Raw genomic sequence first — 20,390 nt, 5'->3', positions numbered from 1 at the left:
ATTCTAAGCACATTGAATTGACTCTCTCTCTCTCTCTCTCTCTCTCTCTCTCTCTCTCTCTATTTTGTTTATAAATTGTTTTATTTTGAGGTATTGTTCGCTTTGAAAATTTAATAAACGAGATACAATTCTCACAACTTTCTTAATTTACCCTTTAATTTATTTGAAATGTCATTTTTTTTCCATTTAAAACAAAACTCTAAACTCATTATAAGTGATGTGGCAAAAAGGACAAGACATGTCAATTAAAATTTTAAGCATGTAGTTTACTTTCAGGAAATATTTGTAATAAAAACTTACAATAATACAACATGCCGAATTCTTAAGATTGAAGAACAAGAAGAGATCAATTAAGAGAAAGATTTATCCTATAGAAAATCTTAACAATTACATCCAATACAAATTGACAATATTAACCATTACAGCCAATCACACAGTAACAATAAAGTTATCCCTTTTTACATAGAAACTTACCTATTACAAAGATACACATAGCAATATGATACCAAATATTATTCATTATCAGGTTTGCCTATAAGTTATTACAATAAACCCTACGTGAAAGTTACTCCTTTTTCATGGGGACTTACCAATTACAGAGATGCACATAGCAAAATATCATACCAATCACATTCATTATCTGGTTAGTATGTAAGTTGTAATAAATACTAAACCTATTATACATGATGTGGTGAAAAAAAAACAAGACAAATCTTGCTTGCATTAGAATTTAAAAATTGTCATCTACGTTTTTTGGAATGTTAAGAATAGAGAACATATAATAATACAACGCAACGTTCTCCAAAATATGAGGAACAAAAAGAGATATATTAGAAGAAAGATTTATCTAAGATACGATCTTAACAATTACATCCAATCACAAATTGAGAATCTAAACTATTACATCTAATTATAAGCTACATGAAAGTTGTCCCTTTTTTTATGGGAACTTACCTGTCTTAGAGAACTTACAATAATACAATTCCGCGTTCTCCAAAGGTTAAGGAACTATAAAAGATCTGTTAAAAGAAAGACTTATTTGAAGAAAAAAATAATTCTTAACAATTACATCCAATCATAAAATGAGAATCTTATCTGTTATATCCAACCATAAACTACACAAAAGTTACCCCATTTTCATGGGGACATACCTATCAGAGATCTCACATAACAATATGATACCAATCATATTCATTATCAGCTTAAATTTTAAGTTATTATGTTGTAAATATGATACTAATCTCATTCATCGATACCTTCATTTGTAAACCTTTTATATAATAATTGATAATTTAATACTACTAGCTTTAACATTTTCTATTTGAGACCGTTAAAGTAAATATTATGAATGTCACCACAAACACAATACAAGCACACAAAGTTTTAGCCTAGCTAGTATGAACATTATACTACATCCAAGAACTATAGAGTAGACTAGAAAAAGAGATCCGGGAGTCAAAAGAGAGACAGACACTCCAACTCCAAGGGTCAAGAAACTCCCCCCTGAATGACACGTGTCATGCTGTCCTTAAGCAATGACCACTCACAGTCTCGGAATCACTTGACAGTTACCTCACCGACCCAAACTCTCTCATCAGCAGCGCCTCCAGGAGCTTTCAGAACGAAGGGTTATTATCTGGTGGAGCCGATACTGCCCTCAGTGACGCCGAGTTCGGTTTGTCTCGCCTGGACTTCAGGACGAGTCAACTCGCCGGCTCCGTCGAGTTCTACCAGCGCCACGTCTTCCTTTGCCACAAGAACCCAAAGGTTTGGCCCCCAAGAATCGAAGCCTCTGAATTCGATCGTGTTCCCAGGTTGCTCTCTGCTGCTGTAATGGCTAAGAAGGCTGATATGAACAAAGAGGTAGTTCACTGTTGAGCTTTTTGTGGTTTTTTTAGTTTGGATTTCGTGAATTGAAAATGGGATTTTTTGTGTGAGTTTCTAGGATTTTGTTTCAAATGTTGATGTGGGTTCATTATAAATTTAGTGACTTGAAATGGGTTTGCGAGATTTCTTGTTTGTGAAGGGCTGATATGAGCAAAGAGGTGGATCACTTGTGAACTGAAATGGGGGTATTGTAATATGGGTTCATTATAAATGTTGTGAATTGAAATGGTTATGTGTGATTTTGTAGCCCTTTACGGCTTTACTCTAGTGTTTATATGGGTTCATTGTAAATTTAGCCAAAAAAAAAAAATTAGAGGAAATGTAAATTTAGCAAATTGAAATGGGATTTTGTGTGATTTGGGAGGCTTTTCTTTTGAGTATCAATTAAGCGACAAGCACCTTGGACCTTGGCACCTTAAGAACAATTAAGGGGCAAAATTTGCCAAATAGTAAGAAAAATTTTAGGAGATTACCTATTGGGCATGAGGATAAACTACTTAGCCCGTCAGGGGTGAAAAGTTCCTGAATTAACCGGTAATTGGTTTTGGAGGGTGGAATCAGTTGCCCATAGGAGTTTGATTAACAGTGAGGATTGTTGCACAGTATGCTCTGCAACGTGTAACTAATCTAAGTGAAGTTCTCCTATGTTATAAAAAAAATATATATGATATTAGCATCCAAACAAAGTTATTTTGTTATATAGCATCGAGTTTGGTAAACTCAAGTTTGAGTTGGAACTCAAGTTCCGAAAATATGGCTCGCGTGGCAATGACAAAAAAAAATCCAAGTTAGACACCACACTTGGAACTCGAGTTTGAGTTGGAACACAAGTTTAACAAACTTGAGTTCCAAAAATGTGCTATATAACTAAATAACTTCACTTGGGTGCTATTCTCCTAAAAAAATTTTAAAATGTGCTATTTGGCAAATTTTGCCACAATTAGGTGTTGTTTTTATTTTTAAAAATTGCTACAACTTGATGCAACCATGACTTCTAAGCCCAACTTTTATTGTATAATATATGATATGATATGCGATAGTAGAAGTTAGAGAAAAGTAATACATAATCTCTTATTAAATGTGTTAATTAGGGTAATACTCACTAAGTCAATAAAAATTTTCAGATTTGGATTAATTTCTTTAGTCTTTGTTACTTATAGAAAAAATTTCTTTAGTCTTTGTTGTGAAACTTACTATTTAGAATATAAACCAACCAATCCCCCATAATTTCTCATTAAGAATAAACAACATAGGAACTCCAATTGACAAGATGGAGGGCATTAAGGAATGCCATCAAGCAAAAAGTGGCAAAACATTTAAGGGAAAAGTTAACGGATGCCATAAGAACATTAGTTTAGGAAATATTTTTAGAAACTTTTTATGAGAAAATAAAAAAATAACTGATTTTTTTGACAATTTTTTATATTTTCCATAAAAATAGTATTAAAATTTTTCTAAAATAATTCATTAGCAAATTACCTCAATTGCACTCGTTTACCGGCTCCTTTAAGGCAAATATATTATGAAAAAAAGAGATTTGACTCATTCTTGATTTCATTCCTCAGATGATATCAATAAATTATTTTCCTTGTGACATTTGGAATTGACATTTCAAGAGGCACTTGATTACATTATTGCTCTGCCTGTATCTCATGCCAAGAAAGCTCCCAATTTCAATGAACAATGTGAACAATGCAAGAGACAGCAATTGTTTCATAACTTGCTAAGGTAGCAAGTTGTGAATTGTAATTGGAGAAACTTCACCTTGGCATAATAAGATTCACTCCCTCAATTTCTTCTAATTATTATTATTATTTTATAAAACACTTGACACTAAAAAATCAAATAAATGTCACTTGTCTCCTATTCACCTAAATATGAGAGAGTGAATTGGTCTATTCAATAAGAGGGGATCCTTTCCCCACTTTTACACAGGCTTATCATTGACTCTATTTTTATTATGTACTAATTACAATAGGTCACATTTAGCAATTGTTTAATTTTTTATCACTAAATCAGTAACAGTTCACCAAAAAGAAACTAAAGGGTCACATCTTTTGCAGTCCCAGCTTCCATAAAGATTGGCTAAATGGACCTCCAGCAACACTTTACATGGATGTCATAAGTCATAACCATTCATTAGTCCTCCAAATCCAATCTCCAACCATATCCATTTAAGTCTTTAAGCTTAATTAGCTGTCAAGTAGCTAGCTCAGAATCCAATTCTCAACTGAAGATGTCAAATTTCAAGCGCCCTTCGAAAATGCAATTCTTCCTCCACGTATAATATTTCTTAGTTTTCTTTACTTTCTTTTTTTCCGTCTTGGTACGGTAACTGTATCCTGGATTCTGTTAGGCATGAAAATATATTGAAATGCATGCAATATTCACGAAGACTCTGAAAGTATATCCAGATTCATGAATGATTCTTAATGAAATGAATGATACTATGTAATTTAGGGGTGGTAATTCGTGTTTGCAAGTCAAGTTTGTTTTGTGTCGAGCCATGAGTATTTGGTTATATGGATTGACCCGAACCCAACTTATTTAGTAATCGTATCAAGAATCTTCATCCTTAACATGACTTATTTATTAAACAATTTGACCCAACACGACACGTTTAACCTGTTTAATTAACGAGTCATGTGTAGTAAAAGTCAATATAAATGACCCGTTTAATAACATGTTTAATTAATAAACCATACCTGACCTGAATAATCTATTATCAATTCTCATATATTTAAAATTAAATTACAATTACAAAAATAAATATAGTAATAAACATATAACTATAACCATAAATTAAACAACAATAACAAAAGCTAATACCTTTATAAGCTAAACGGGTTAAACGAGTCAAATAAGTTCACAAGTTGAACATGAACACGACTTGTTTATTAAATGGGTTAGTTGTGTCAACCGGAATATGATATGAACTCGTTTAGCCTCAACCTATGACTTGTTTATAAACAGGTTAGTATGTATTAATGTTGTCTCCTTGTTTCTTCACCAAACAACCATTCCAAATATATATTCTCCATGCTTGCAAAATTTCAAGGTGATCAAAGATTAATATCCATGTCATCAATCAATTGTTTAAATTTAAATTTTTGTAGTTTAAAATAATGCATAAAAGATGAGTTCATAGATCGAATGGTAAATAATATCCAATTAACATAAAAATTGACATAAGTGTTAAGATCATATAAAACATGTAATTCAGTGGTGGGATTTTCAAAATATAAATTTTATAACAAGTTATTAGGTGATATAACATTACTTAAAGTTACACCAAGTACAACTCAAAGGAATGTTGGGATTAAGTTACACTTGGTGTAACTTTAAGTAATGTTACACTACCAAATAACTTGTTACAAAATTCATATTTTGATCATCCAACCGTTAAATTACACGTTCTATATGTTCTTAATATGTATGTCAATTTTCATGCCAATTGGATGTTATTTACCATTCGATCCATAAACTCATCTTTTATGCACTATTTAAACTACAAAAATTTGAATTTAAACAATTGATCGATGACATGGATATTAATCTTTGATCGCCTTAAAAATTTTTAAGTATGGAGAATATATGAAAATAATATAATCCAGCAGTGGATTTATCAAAATTCACATCTAATTAAAAAAAATATCAGGTGGAGTAACTCTAAGCAATATTACACCACCCGATATTTTTTAATTAGACCTAAATTTTGATAAATCTATCACTAGATTACATTATCTTTGTATATTCTCTATGCTTACAAAATTTAAAGATAATCAAATATCAAAAGTCATGTTATCAATCAATTGTTTAAATTCAAGTTTTTGTAATTTAAAATAATACATAAAAGATGAGTTTATGGATCGAATAGTAAATTATATTCGATTGGCATAAAAATTGACATATATATTAAGAACATAAGAACATATAATTCAACGGTTGGATTCTCAAAATATAAATTCAATAACAAGTTATTTGGTAGTGTAACATTACTTAGAATTACACTAAATGTAATTTGAACGAGTTACACCAAATGTAATTTGAACTCAACCCGTATATATATATATATCACTGCAAATGCAAATTTCAGGCTTTAATTTAAAGAAGAATTTTATTTTGTTTTAATATTTCGTTTACACCCTGTAATAAAATTACAAGATTGTGTGAGACTTAAATAACAGAAGGGTGGTATATGAGGGTACATATATATATATATATATTGTGTTGTGTGAGTTCGAAAGTGTGTCCAAAGGAGAATCTGAGTGAGAGAAATGTCACTTGAGAAGCTTGAATCCAATAGTACTGACGTGACTGGTATCTCTCTCTCTCACACACACAAACATACACAAACAGAAAATAGAGTTTCACAGTTCATGATTCATCATCATTCAATGTCATGATTCATGAATGCTACATGTATGCTGGGTATGCATGCATGAAATCAACCTTATTACAGAGAAAATGTTTTGCTACAATTCATGTCAAATTCATTTCTTTTGGATTTGCCATGTTATTCTATTACATAAGAATCATAGTTACTCTTGTTTCATGATTCATCACCCTTTTTCTTTTTTTTCTATGATTAATGAAAGTTGCATGTATGTTGGCTATGTACGACATCAACTTTAGTATAAAACATGTTTTACTTTTAATTGGTGAGTATTATTATTATTATTTATTTATTTTAGTTTTGTTGTGTAATCTTTTCCACTACATGTTTTGTTTGTTTTTTTATGATGTATACACTCATTTGTGTACTATACATAATATATTGAGAAAAGTTACTTTCTTCATCACAATAGTTCATTATTTAATCTGGTACTGGTATATGCAACATTCAATGAGAAAATATTATTAAAGTTGACACAAAATATTGTTTAAATCCATGATAATAGGGGAACTTATTCAATGTTTATATTATTATTCAATTCTATCCCCTCTTAATAATTTCATAAAGAAATTTTTCATGAAAGATTTTATTTATTTTCCAAATTTATTCCCTTTTACTTTTAATAATGTGGTCATTCTATATAAGCGGGGGATGAAGACAATGATAGCCCAATTGAACAAGTTAGGCTTACAGTTCCTCCAACTGATGACCCAACACTGCCAGCATTGACATTTCGAACGTGGGTTCTTGGATTGTTATCATGTGTTTTTCTTGCGTTTTCATTATTTAATCTGGTACTGGTATATGCAACATTCAATGAGAAAATATTATTAAAGTTGACACAAAATATTGTTTAAATCCATGATAATAGGGGAACTTATTCAATGTTTATATTATTATTCAATTCTATCCCCTCTTAATAATTTCATAAAGAAATTTTTCATGAAAGATTTTATTTATTTTCCAAATTTATTCCCTTTTACTTTTAATAATGTGGTCATTCTATATAAGCGGGGGATGAAGACAATGATAGCCCAATTGAACAAGTTAGGCTTACAGTTCCTCCAACTGATGACCCAACACTGCCAGCATTGACATTTCGAACGTGGGTTCTTGGATTGTTATCATGTGTTTTTCTTGCGTTTGTGAACCAAAATCAGCTGTCAATTTCATCAGTCTCAGCACAAATCCTTGTACTCCCACTAGGGAAGCTAATGGCTGCATATCTTCCATCAAAACCAATTCGAGTCCCTCTCACAAACTGGTCCTTCTCCTTGAATCCAGGGCCATTCAATTTGAAGGAACATGTTTTGATCACCATTTTTGCTAATTCTGGGCCTGGGGGAGTGTATGCACTTCATATTGTTACTATAGTCAAGGCTTTCTACCACAGGAATATCCCTGGTGTAGCAGCCTTTATATTATCACTAACTACTCAGGTATATTTGGATTCTTGTTTTCAATTTTTCGGGGTCTAGGATAGATAATTGATGGACAGCCTTACCCCACATTAGTTTTGGAGAATATAAGCCGCTCTAATGTGAATAAAAAAAGTGTCCTGCCATCAATGTATTACACAAAATGCTTCTTAGAGTGTTATTCCTACTACATAACCGTTTTTCACATGAACTTTTCAGATGCTTGTAAACGGATGGGCTGGACTGTTCAGAAAATATCTTGTTGACTCAACGTATATGTGGTGGCCTGCAAACCTGGTCCAAGTCTCTCTATTCAGGTACACCATCCTTTTTTTATACTGAGATTGCTTAATTCAGAAGAAGAATTAGTTCAATGCTTAATTGACAGGTCGGTCTTCCTTGTAATGAACCAAGTAATGTGTGAAATGCAGGGCATTGCACGAAAAAGAAAAGCGACCTAAAGGAGGACATACAAGGCTACAATTCTTCTTCATGATTTTTGTAGCAAGCTGTGCTTATTACATTGTTCCAAGTTATCTTTTCCCTTCAATTTCAGCTCTCTCCCTGGTTTATTGTATTTGGAAGGACTCAGTCACTGCCCAACAGTTTGGTGGAGGGATCAGTGGCCTTGGACTAGTCTCATTTGGCCTTGACTGGTCCACTGTAGCTGGCTTTTTGGGCACCCCCTTAGCCACACCTGGGTTTGCCATCATCAATATTTTAGTGGGGTTTATGTTGTTTGTCTATGTCATTATCCCGATTGCTTATTGGAGTAATGCATATGATGCCAAGAAGTTTCCTATTTTTCTTCCCACACTTTTGATCATACTGGACAGCTCTACAACATATCCAAAATTCTTAATGAAAAAGCATTTGATATTAATCTTGCAGCTTATGACAGTTACAGCAAACTTTATCTAAGTGTGTTCTTTGCTATTAGCTATGGTTTGAGCTTCGCTACTCTAACAGCTACTATTACTCATGTTGCCCTCTTTAATGGAAAGTAAGCTGCTTCTTAACATCTTCTATTCTATTCTCTTGCAAAATTTCTTTTTCGTTAAAAGCCTTCCATGATTTTCTTTATTTGGTAAAAACATTGAGCGGAACAATCTGGACACTCTGGAAACAGACAGCAAGTTCAGCAAAATATCACTATTCGGATGTGCATACAAGGTTGATGAAGAAGAACTATAAACGAGTCCCTCAGTGGTGGTTTATACCATCTTAGTTTTAATGGTTGCTCTTGCCATGGTTGCCTGTGAAGGTTTTGACAAACAGCTGCAACTCCCATGGTGGGGACTATTAATGGCTAGTGGCATTGCGCTGCTATTTACTTTACCCATTGGAACAATTCAAGCCACAATAAATGCGGTATGAATAAGCTTGTAACCATGCATCCTTGTATTTAATTGTTGAAAAGACACCACACATTCATTTGGAAGAGTTAATTACATTATACATTAGTTTGCATCAATTTTATACAGACTACTATTCTCAATAGAATGTGTTATTGTTAATTGCAGCAACCAGGGCTAAACGTGATCACAGAATTGGTGATTGGGTATATTTACCCAGGGAAGCCCCTCGCTAATGTGACTTTCAAGACCTATGGCTACATTAGCATGCTACAAGCAATCTCCTTTGTTAATGGCTTCAAATTAGGCCACTATATAAAGATCCCCCCAAGGTCCACGTTCGTTGTGCAGGCAAGTGAATTAATACCAATATAACTTATATGAAATTTTGTTTACTATTTTGATATAATGACACGTGATGTTAATTTACGTTCTCAGTTAGTTGGAACAATTGTTGCATCAAGTACCTACTTTGCCACAGCATGGTGGCTTCTCACAAATATAAAGGACATATGTGATACTTCATTGTTGCCCGAGGGGAGTCCCTGGACATGCCCTGGGGATGATGTCTTCTACAATGCTTCCATTATTTGGGGAGTCATAGGTCCACTCAGAATGTTCACAAAATATGGTGTCTACAAAGAGATGAACTGGTTCTTCCTTCTTGGCTTCTTAGCTCCTATCCCTAGCTGGTTTCTCTCACGCAAGTATCCCAACATCAAGTGGCTTAGACTTATACACATGCCTATTATCATTGGAGCTACAGCTAGCATGCCACCAGCTAGAGCTGTGAAATATTGGGCTTGGGGAATGGGGAGCTGTCGGAATTTTCTTCAATTTCTATGTTCACAGAAAGTTTAAGGCATGGTGGGCTATACATACCTATGTCTTATCAGCTGCTTTAGACGCTGGGGTTGCCTTTTTGAGTGTTGTAATTTTCTTCCCTCTTCAATCCAGGAATATAATTGGTCCAGGGTGGTGGGGTCTGGCCAATGATGACCATTGTCCATTGGCTTCATGCCCCATAGCTCCTGGGGTTAAGATTGAGGGGTGCCCTGCCTTTTAAGATGCTTAAGGTTTAATTCTACCCTTTCAGTAAAAAAACAAAAAAAAATTTGATGCATAAGGTTTATGTCTTAGGCACATGTGACATTCAAGGTCCTCCAATGCCTGATGAAGTTGGGACTTGGGAGATGAAGTTATAGAATTCATTAATTTGATATATGTTTCTTCATGTTGGGATGAGACATTGTAAAGATGAAATTCTTTTTTGTAATTAAACAAGGGGTTTTTTTTTCTCTAAGATTGATTTGCAATTTTGCATAATCTGAAGGGGCTTTTATATGAAAGAATAATTATTCCTTTCTAAAAAGATTGTAATACTTATATAAGTTATATCTTAGTGGATGTAATAATTTCTAAAATTAATAAAAATTTTAAATATATAAACTTTTCATATGCACATAACAATTATAAAAATATATAAAAAAAAATCATCAAAAAATAACCCCTCTCTCTCAAATTTATAAAATATTATTTTTTTAGGAATTCTGACGGTATAAGTAAGATATTTCCTAAATATAAATCTTAAATTTTATTCTAATATTACAATTTACAACCAAACCTATGAATAGGTTTAGTTATTTCATAACTATCAAAGAAAAAATAAGATTAAGTTATTCCATTACAACATTTTTTTATTTCTAGTAATAAAGATTATTATTCTTGTCATAATCTCCATTCAATGTACTAATAAAGATTTCATTCTTTTTTCCTTCTTGGTATGGTAACTATATTCTAGATTCTGTTAAACATGAACCTATATTGAAATGCAGGCAAGATTAATGAATGATTCTTAGTTATGAACTGTTTGTTAATGTAGTTTCCTTGTTTCTCCAAAAGACCGCCTTTCAAACATAAAAATTTGTTTGTTTGTTTGTTTGTTTGTTTTTACACCTTAAATGCAAACTTTAGGCTTTAAAATCTCATTATTCACTTAAAAATTTGAAGGAGATTTTTATTTTGTTCTAATATCCTGTTTACAGTGTGTAATAGCATTACAAGATTGTGCGAGACTTAAAAGGAGACAAGAGTGGTATAGATATTGAAGTGCTGTGTGATTTTGAAAGTGTGTCCAAGGAGAAGCTTTGTGAGAGCAATGACAGGTTACGATGAAAATGGAGACCTTAATGCACTGTCATCGAGAAGATTCAATCCAATACTAACATGACTGGTAACTCCCTCTCTCTCTCTCTCTCTCTCTCTCTCTCTCTCACACACACACACACACACACACACACAAAGACACAGAAAACAGAGTTTCATAATTCATGATATGTCATGATTCACGAATGCTACATGTATGGTTGGGTGTGCATGCTTGAAATCAACCTTATTACAGAACATGCATGTTTTGTTATAATTGATGTAAATTACATTTCTTTTGGGTTTGTTGTGCAGTTCTACTACATGGGAATCATAGTTTACCCTTGATTAGTAGAATCAAAGAAGAGAGAGAATTACATGGTCTTCAAAGTACAGTTTCTGTTAGCCCATGCTCACACCTTGGGGGGCATAAGTATGCAGGAAATGTTATCATATTAGGGTCAAAAATCAATGGAGAAGTCACTGGGCACTGGTAAGGGGATATCAGTTGATTGATTTACTTTTACCAACTAATGCATTCAAGTTTTTCAGACCATGTGATTAAGCAGGTAAAGATTCTCATCCTTCCCAAAAATACAGTTTAGTTTATTGATAATGGAGCCCTTTTTTTTTTTTCTTTTCTTTTTTTCTTTTTTTAAATCTATTGGTATGGATATGTTACTCCAGAGGATGTACCCGTATTGCTTGAGCAACATGTTTTGAAAGGAGAAATTGTAGATTTGTAGGCTGGCTGTGGAGGTAATATTCTCATTTCTTCGTCCTTTGTGTGTGCATCTACATCAGAGCTGTATCCAAATTTGATATCAGTTTCAGCTGTATGATAGGATAGGACTTGGGAGCATACAGAAAATAGTGTAATGGAAAATTGTGCTTCAACCGACCGAGGATCTAGAGTAGATATAAATGAGTTTATCTACCCTCATTTTTTGTTGCTGCATTGTAGTGTCAAACATTTGCTGGTCCATATTTTGTCTTCAGGCATGATTGAATTCAAATTGTTGACTAGGCTTTACTGAAACATTTGATGGTGCATTCAGGGATGTAGCCAAGGAAATGGAAACTCATACTGCTGCCAAAACCCTGGGTTTCCTGAAAAGCTAGAGAATCTAGATGCCAATGTGGGTGCAACAAAGGTGATTTCCGATAAAAATAGCAGCAAGGAACTAAACTCCGGGATCAAATGCCTACTTTAGCACGCCCCAGCCTATGAACCATGATTTTAGACCCCTGAAGCTATGCTTTACTTGATTGAATACATTCTTTCCTTTGGTAATAGATTGACTTTGTAACTATTTTCTCTTAAGTTAATTGATTGATAACTTGCAAAGATGTAGAAAAAACCAATAAACCATAAGTTAATTGATTGATCACTTGAAGTATATATATAAAAAAGTGGTGTTTCAATCTTTAGCTAGACTATTTTACTCCCTATCCGTGAGATACTCTAGAAACCCCATGAATTAATTGTGTGGTGAATTAAACATAAGACCTTTAAATTTACGTTACACTCCAATTCAATGATTCCACCACCTAATCCCCCTGAGTGGTGTCAATAGCCCTCAACTCCATATAATTCTAGTAATATTGAAAATATAACCAACACTACAAAACATTGATTGCTGGTTTTTTTTTCCTTTATTTATTTTGGATAAATGATAAAGTCATTAATGTAAATCAAAATGCACGATGCTCTTTCCTCAAGGAGTGCTATAGCCTTGGAGGAAAAGTCCAAACACGAATAGTACTCACAACGTTAGACTTTAATGCTCATTTAAAGCTTGCACCCCTCAACTATCAGGTTTCTCATCCCCATATATCCTCTGCCACTTCAGGACTACCTTTGGGAATTCTCATTACTCCTTCCTAATCGCGAAAAATGATTGCAATGTGCAATCTCAACGTGGGTTCTTTCTATTGTTATATCATAGTTCACCTAATAGGAGCCTTGAGGAGTATAGTATCATTGGGCATGACATTTTTACTTAGCATATACAGACCACTTTGTATGATCTCTCTTGTGTAGATTATCTAATTTTGAGAACATTGCATTGACTCTCTCTCCAACTCATTTTGTTTATAAATTGTTCTATTTTAAGGTATTGTCCACTTTGAAATTTTAATAAATGAGATACGATTCTCACAACATTTTTAATTTACCCATTAATTTATTTGAAATGTTATTATTTTTTCATTTAGAATAGAACTCTAAACTAATCTGGTGAAAAGGACAAGACATGTCTTGCCGGCATTAGAATTTAAACAGGAAATGTTTGGAATAGAGAACTTACAATAATAATAAAAATATGCCGAATTCTCTAAAGATTGAAGAACGAGAAGAGATCTATTAAGAGATGTTTGGCACCTCGATGTCGACTCATCAATGTTTTATTTATTTTTTATTTTTTGAAAGCAAAACGTAATTCATTCATCAATCAAAAAACTGGCATCCAAATACAATGCTTCAAGGGCTGGAGGGGGGGGTTCCTCAAGCCATACAAGTTCATCAACTAAGTTACTAGCAAACCGGGCAAGGCTATGAGCTACAGCATTGGCACTTCTCTTCACACATCCAAAGTTACAGCTCCTGAACCTAGCAGCAAGTGTGCGAATATCATCATATATGTGTCCTAGCCGTGATCTATCCAGCCTTGAAGAAGTAATAGCCTTCATCACCGCTGCATTATCTCCTTCAATCACCAGGTCCATGAATCCCGCATCCATGGCAAACTCAACCGCTTTCCGACACGCTAACGCCTCTGCTTCTTCACTATTTGCCACTGCTGGACCACGAGCTGACAGGCCAGCCATCACTTCTCCCAAGCTGTTCCTCACGATAACTCCCACTCCGGATGAATTTGTACCATCAAAGACCGCCGCATCGAAGTTGAGTTTGAACGCCATACCAGTGGGAGGTCTCCAAGCATGCACCAATTCTGGATTTGTCAACACGGCCAGATGAGACTGCGACTCCTTAAATTCATCCACATACTCCCTTGCACGTTTGTTCAAGAGGGTTGGGTTCTGTAATTTGCCACCATGCAACACCTAATTGCGTTGATTCCAAATAACCCAACATTGCACCCAAAATAATTCTTGTTCTTCACGGGATAGGTTGATGATAACCTCAACCACTAGCTGCAAAAAATTAGTTTGCCCGGTTCTAGTAATATTGAAAATATAACCAACACTACAAAACATTGATTGCTGGTTTTTTTTTTTTTTTTCCTTTATTTATTTTGGATAAATGATAAAGTCATTAATGTAAATCAAAATGCACAATGCTCTTTCCTCAAGGAGTGCTATAGCCTTGGAGGAAAAGTCCAAACACGAATAGTACTCACAACATTAGACTTTAATGCTCATTTAAAGCTTGCACCCCTCAACTATCAGGTTTCTCATCCCCATATATCCTCTGCCACTTCAGGACTACCTTTGGGAATTCTCATAACTCCTTCCTAATCGCGAAAAATGATTGCAATGTGCAATCTCAACGTGGGTTCTTTCTATTGTTATATCATAGTTCACCTTATAGGAGCCTTAAGGAGTATAGTATCATTGGGCATGACATTTTTACTTAGCATATACAGACCACTTTGTATGATCTCTCTTGTGTAGATTATCTAATTCTGAGAACATTGCATTGACTCTCTCTCCAACTCATTTTGTTTATAAATTGTTCTATTTTAAGGTATTGTCCACTTTGAAAATTTAATAAATGAGATACGATTCTCACAACATTTTTAATTTACCCATTAATTTATTTGAAATGTTATTATTTTTTCATTTAGAATAGAACTCTAAACTAATCTGGTGAAAAGGACAAGACATGTCTTGCGGGCATTAGAATTTAAGCTGGAAATGTTTGGAATAGAGAACTTACAATAATAATAAAAATATGCCGAATTCTCTGAAGATTGAAGAACGAGAAGAAATCTATTAAGAGAAAGATTTATCCAATAGACAATCTTAAAATTACATATAATCATAAATTGACAATGTTAACTATTACATCCAATCACATGCTACACAAAAGTTACCCTTTTTTCATTGGAGCTTGCCTATAACAAAGATACACATGCTATATGATACCAAAATATTATTCATTATCAAGTTAATCTGTAAGTTATTATAATAAACCCTAAACCCATTATACGCGATGTAGTAAAAAAGACAAGACATGCCTTGTTTGCATTAAGATTTAAACTTATTGTCTACTTTCACATAATATTGGAACAAAGAAATTACAATAATATGCCACTGCATTCTCTAAAGTTTTAGAACAAGAAGAGATCTATTAAGAGAGGAATTTTTCAAGAGATAATCTTAACTTATCAATCACAAACTACACGAAAGGTATTCCTTTCTCATGGGGACTTACCTATCACAAAGATGCACATAGCAAAATGTTACTAATCATATTCATTATCGAGTTAGTTTGTAAATTATTGTAATAAATCTTAACCCGTTATACACGATGTGGTGAAGACAATACATGACTTGACTGGACTACATTAAGATTCAAAAATTGTTGTCTACTTTTAGGAAATGTTTGGAATAGAGAACTTACAATATACAACACCACATTTTCCGAAATTAAGGAACAAGAAGAGATATGTTAAGAGAAATATTTATTTGAGAGACAATTTTAATAGTTACATCCAATCACAAAATAACAATCTTAATTGTTACATTCAATCACAAATTGTACAAAAGTTATTCCTTTTTCATGGGCCTACCTATCATGGAGATGCACATAGTAAAATTATACCGAATATATTCATTATTTGGTTTTTTTTCCTAAGTTATTGTAATAAATACTAAACCGTTATGCGCAATGTAGCTAAAAAGACAAGACATGTCTTGCTTGCATTAAGATTTAAACNTTTCGAAGTGTTGATATGAGCCAACTGTAATTTTAGTGAATTGAAATGGGTTTGTGTGATTTCTTGTTTGTGAAGAGCTGATATGAACAAAGAGGTGTGTCGTTTGTGAATTGAAATGGATAAATGTTGTGAATTGAAATGGGGTTTTGTGTGATTTGTAGCCTGTTACTGTAAGTTTTGATATGGGATCATTGTAAATTTAGCAAATTGAAATGGGATTTTGTGTGATTGGAAGGCTTTTCTTCTAAGTGTTAGTATGGGGTTATTGTGAATTTAGTGAATTGAAATGGGTTTTTGTGTGATTTTAAAGGATTTCTTTTCGAAGTGTTGATATGAGCCAACTGTAAATTTAGTGAATTGAAATGGGTTTTTGTGTGATTTTGGAGGCCTTTGTTCTAGGTGTTGATATGGGTTCATTATAAATTTTTAGAGGAAATAGGTTTGTGTGATTTCTTGGTTCTAGTGATGGTTGGTTTTAGATTTATTAAATTGAAAAGGTTGTGTGTGCCTGGTGGAGTGGGTTTGTTGTGATTTTGGAGGCTTTTGCTTTCAGGGTTAATGTGGGTTTATTCTGAATTTAGTGATTTCAAAATGGGTTTGTGTTTTTTGTTGGTTTTTTATTTCACTCCTGATAATGGTTGATTTTGAATTTAGTTATTTGAAATGGGTTGAATAGAGGAAAAGAAAGAATGCGGCAGGTCCCGATTAATTTGTTGAGGATCCATAGCCGACCCTGAAATTTGGGACTAAGGCTTTGTTGTTGCTGCTGCTGTTGTTGAAACAGGTTTGTCTGCTTTGTGGATTAGTTTTGTTTGAGGTGTGTTTTGGAGGGTTTTTTGTATTTTGAGGTGTCATTTGGAGGCTTTTTCTTTCACTGCTGGAGTGAGTTCATTGTGAAATTAGTGAATTGAAAGGGGGGGTGTGTGTTGAGGGTGTGTTTTGGACGCTTTTGCTTTCAACGTTGACATGGGTGATATGGGTTTGTGTGTTTTGAGAATTGATTGTATTTAAAGGGTTATTTGGAGGCTTATAGGTTCACTTTTGATATGTGTTGATTTTGAAGTTTGTTAATTGAAGTGTTTTTTTTTTTTTTTTTTTTTTTGCGCATTACTTGTATATTAGGATTAATTTGGAAGTATGAGTTGATCTTTTTTTGATAAATGTTTTATGGAGGGTTGGTTGGGAATTTGTTGATTTCTGGTGGGTTTAGGGTATCTTATGGATTTGTTTTTGTTCTGGGATTCATTTGAAATTTGTGATTTGGTGTCCATTTGTTTGGATGTGGTGTGAATTTATTTTGTTTTCAGCATATTGAGGTGAGTTTTTTGGGGTCTTGTGGATTGTTTGTATTTTTGGAGTGATGTGAGGATGTGAATTGTGGGGGTTCTAGAAGATTGGTAAGTTTGTTGCAGGAGAGGTTGGGGTTTGGGTAATTTTGGGGATGATTGATGTTGTTTTGCAAAAATATATTTTGGTTCTGAATAAGGCATAGATTTGACTCTATTAATATTAGTAATACTGGTTAAAAAAAATTTGGTTCTAGTTGTTGGGTTTGGATGTAGGATTTACTGCTTAGTTTGTGGAGAGGCTATTATAAGAAGGGAATGGTATTTAGTTCTAGAAATAAAGAAAAACAATTATGCCCCGAATTTGTATTCAAGTATTAAAAGACCTCTCTTACCACCATAATCTGGCTTTCTCAGTCTAAATTTTTTCCATTCTCTCTCATTTTTTATTTTATTTTTGATGTCTTTATTGTTTGGTTGTTAAGTTGAGATACTGCCTTCTATTTCATCAATACACCAAAAAGTAGTAACCATGTTGAGAACTTGATTTTTGGTGTTCCAAGCAGTTTCAGCTGGACTGCTAGTGCTGTTTCAAATATATGTATGAGATCAGTTTTGTCTTTCACAACATTCATGACTATCAGTATACTGTATTGTAGGTGTGGACTTCTTTTTTTTGATACATCATCTCCTAGTTGACTGTTAAATACCTAGATCCAAGAACTGATGTTAACTGTGGCCTGCAAATTATTGCATTTGATTATTATGGTAATTAGTATTTATATTTGTCTCATAATGAGAGTAGTGAGTATCCACCAGCCTGTGTTTGGGCAAATGAATGAAATAATGTGATGATGGTGGATAGTGCCATTTTTTGATCGTTGATGTTACCTGCTTATCCATACATGGTGCTTGCTATTCCATTACCTCCCCTTCCCCCAGTATAATATCAGTTGATGTTAATCTTCTCCCCTTTTCTCTTCCTCTCATTTCTCTTTAGACCCGCTTGACAATATGTGAGGGACATGATGGAACCGAGACATCAAATGGGGATGTACTAATCTTTCCAGACATGATAAGATACAGGTCAATGGCATGCCCATTTGAGATTTGGTTAAATGATTTTTTTTTTCCCCCCTAAATTTATTACCAATCGACTTTGGTGAAAAATGCAGGAGATTGACACATTTTGATGTTGACACATTTGTTGAGGAAGTGCTTGTGAAGGATGGTGAATGGCTACCTGGAACTCCCGAAAGATTAAAGGGTTCATACGTTTTTGTATGTTCTCATGGGTCCCGGGATCGCCGTTGTGGAGTTTGTGGACCTGCCCTAGTCAGTAAATTCAAAGAAGAGATAGAATCACGCGGTCTTCAAAGTAAAATTTCTGTAAGTCCATGCTCACACATTGGGGGACATCAGTATGCAGGAAATGTTATCATATTTGGATCAAAAATCAATGGAGAAGTCACTGGACACTGGTAAGGGGATGTTATTTGATTGATTTATTTTTACAAGCTAATGCATTCAAGTTTGTCATACATTGTGATTTACCAGGTAAAGTTTTCATCCTTCCCAAGGCATATATACATTTTTTTAGTTTATTGATGATGGAGCTTTCTTTTTTTAATCTATAGGTATGGTTATGTCACTCCAGAGGATGTACCTGTGTTGCTTGAGCAGCATATTTTGAAAGGAGAAATTGTAAATGGGCTGTGGAGGTAATCTTCTCGTATTTTTCCTGTGTATTGTGTTTGTATGTAATCTGTATGATTTCTTTCAAGGTGGTATGCTATTTTTTTTCCTCTACTAGAAGTAGACTAGCGTGCGTTTGGCATTAGCTTAGTTAGCTTTTTGCTAAAAGTGTGTTAAAGTATACTTGTACTTTGAAAAAATGAGAAAAAGTGAGGTTTTAAAAAGATTTACATAAAAGCTAAACAAAAAGGCTGAAAGCAGACACACATAGAATTTTAGCTCTATGATAGGAGCTGACAGGAAGTTTTCTTTTTTCCTTTATATAGGAAGCTGGGAGTTAAGAAAGAAATAGTGTAACAAAGAATTGTGATCCAACTCACATAGAATCTGGAGTAAATATAAATGAGTTTATCAACTGTTGCTTTTTGTTACTACACTGTAGTGTCATATGTGTTGGTCCATATTTTGTCTTCAAGTATTTTTAAATTGAAATGGTTGACTAGGCTTAACATTTGATGGTGATTTCAGGGGTCAGATGGGATTATCAGAAGAGGAACAGAATAAATCCTATGAACTTAGGCAAAATTTAAATGGCGAGACAAATGTTGGGAATAAAACTGAAGAACTGACACAAACACATAAAAGTGAGATGCACACTGCTGCTTGTCAATCTCAACCTGAGGAAATGGGGTGTTGCCAGGAAAATGGAAACTCGTACTGCTGTCAGTACCCTGCATTTCCAGAAAAGCTAGAGACTCAAGATGTCAATGTGGGTACAGCAAAGGTGATATCCGATAAAAAGAGTAGCAAGAAACTAAATTCCAGGATCAATAGTATTAAAGGGGGTAGTGCACGCAAAGTTTGTGCGATGCCAACATGGTTTGACAGCTGGGAACGAGAAGATATGTATGCAGCTCTTGCTGTTGTTTGTGCTGCAGCATCGGTTGCCATTGCCTATAGTTGCTACAAACAGTTGTAGATAAACTTCAAAGCCAATCTCTATATTGTGTTCATGATATAACGGGTTAGAGTACTCTTCCCTTTATTGTCTCCAATCCTTATAAGATACCAATGTCACTTCATGTTATAATGCCTCTGCAAAAAGAGCCTTTGACTTAGAAGCTCAAGTGTTTGGATAAAATCATCAAAATGATGTATAAAAATGTCGGCTTTGCCTCGGGGCACTTAAATGATCTCTTTCTTGTGTTTTTTTTTTTTTTTTTTTTTTTTGGTATGCTAGATGTGTGTGAAATTTGCACAAAAGCAAATATGTAAATCTCAAATCTCATCATTTTCAAAATTTT

General features: G+C 33.9%; 1 protein-coding gene and 1 pseudogene across 2 annotated transcripts; both read left to right on the top strand.

Moving 5' to 3' along the window:
• The first annotated feature begins 1,712 nt into the window (after positions 1 to 1,712).
• LOC111994172 (uncharacterized) lies at positions 1,713 to 20,277 on the top strand. Of its 2 annotated transcripts, none has more exons than XM_065783072.1 (5): positions 1,713 to 1,863; positions 18,392 to 18,477; positions 18,567 to 18,872; positions 19,029 to 19,112; positions 19,615 to 20,277. In XM_065783072.1, the coding sequence occupies exons 1-5, from the start codon at positions 1,834 to 1,836 to the stop codon at positions 20,063 to 20,065; spliced, it is 957 nt and encodes a 318-aa protein (XP_065639144.1). In that variant the 5' UTR covers positions 1,713 to 1,833; the 3' UTR covers positions 20,066 to 20,277. The 2 variants fall into 2 exon arrangements, with proteins under 2 accessions (XP_065639144.1, XP_065639145.1); XM_065783073.1 differs by lacking the exon at positions 1,713 to 1,863 and adding an exon at positions 16,133 to 16,199.
• On the top strand, positions 6,165 to 10,122 carry LOC111994070 (oligopeptide transporter 1-like; annotated as a pseudogene).
• Positions 20,278 to 20,390: the final 113 nt, after the last annotated feature.

The sequence above is a fragment of the Quercus suber genome, unplaced genomic scaffold (assembly GCF_002906115.3).
Source record: "Quercus suber isolate HL8 unplaced genomic scaffold, Cork oak 2.0 scaffold_327, whole genome shotgun sequence".
Taxonomy (NCBI): Eukaryota; Viridiplantae; Streptophyta; class Magnoliopsida; order Fagales; family Fagaceae; genus Quercus; species Quercus suber.
This window is presented reverse-complemented; position numbering and strand designations above follow the sequence as displayed.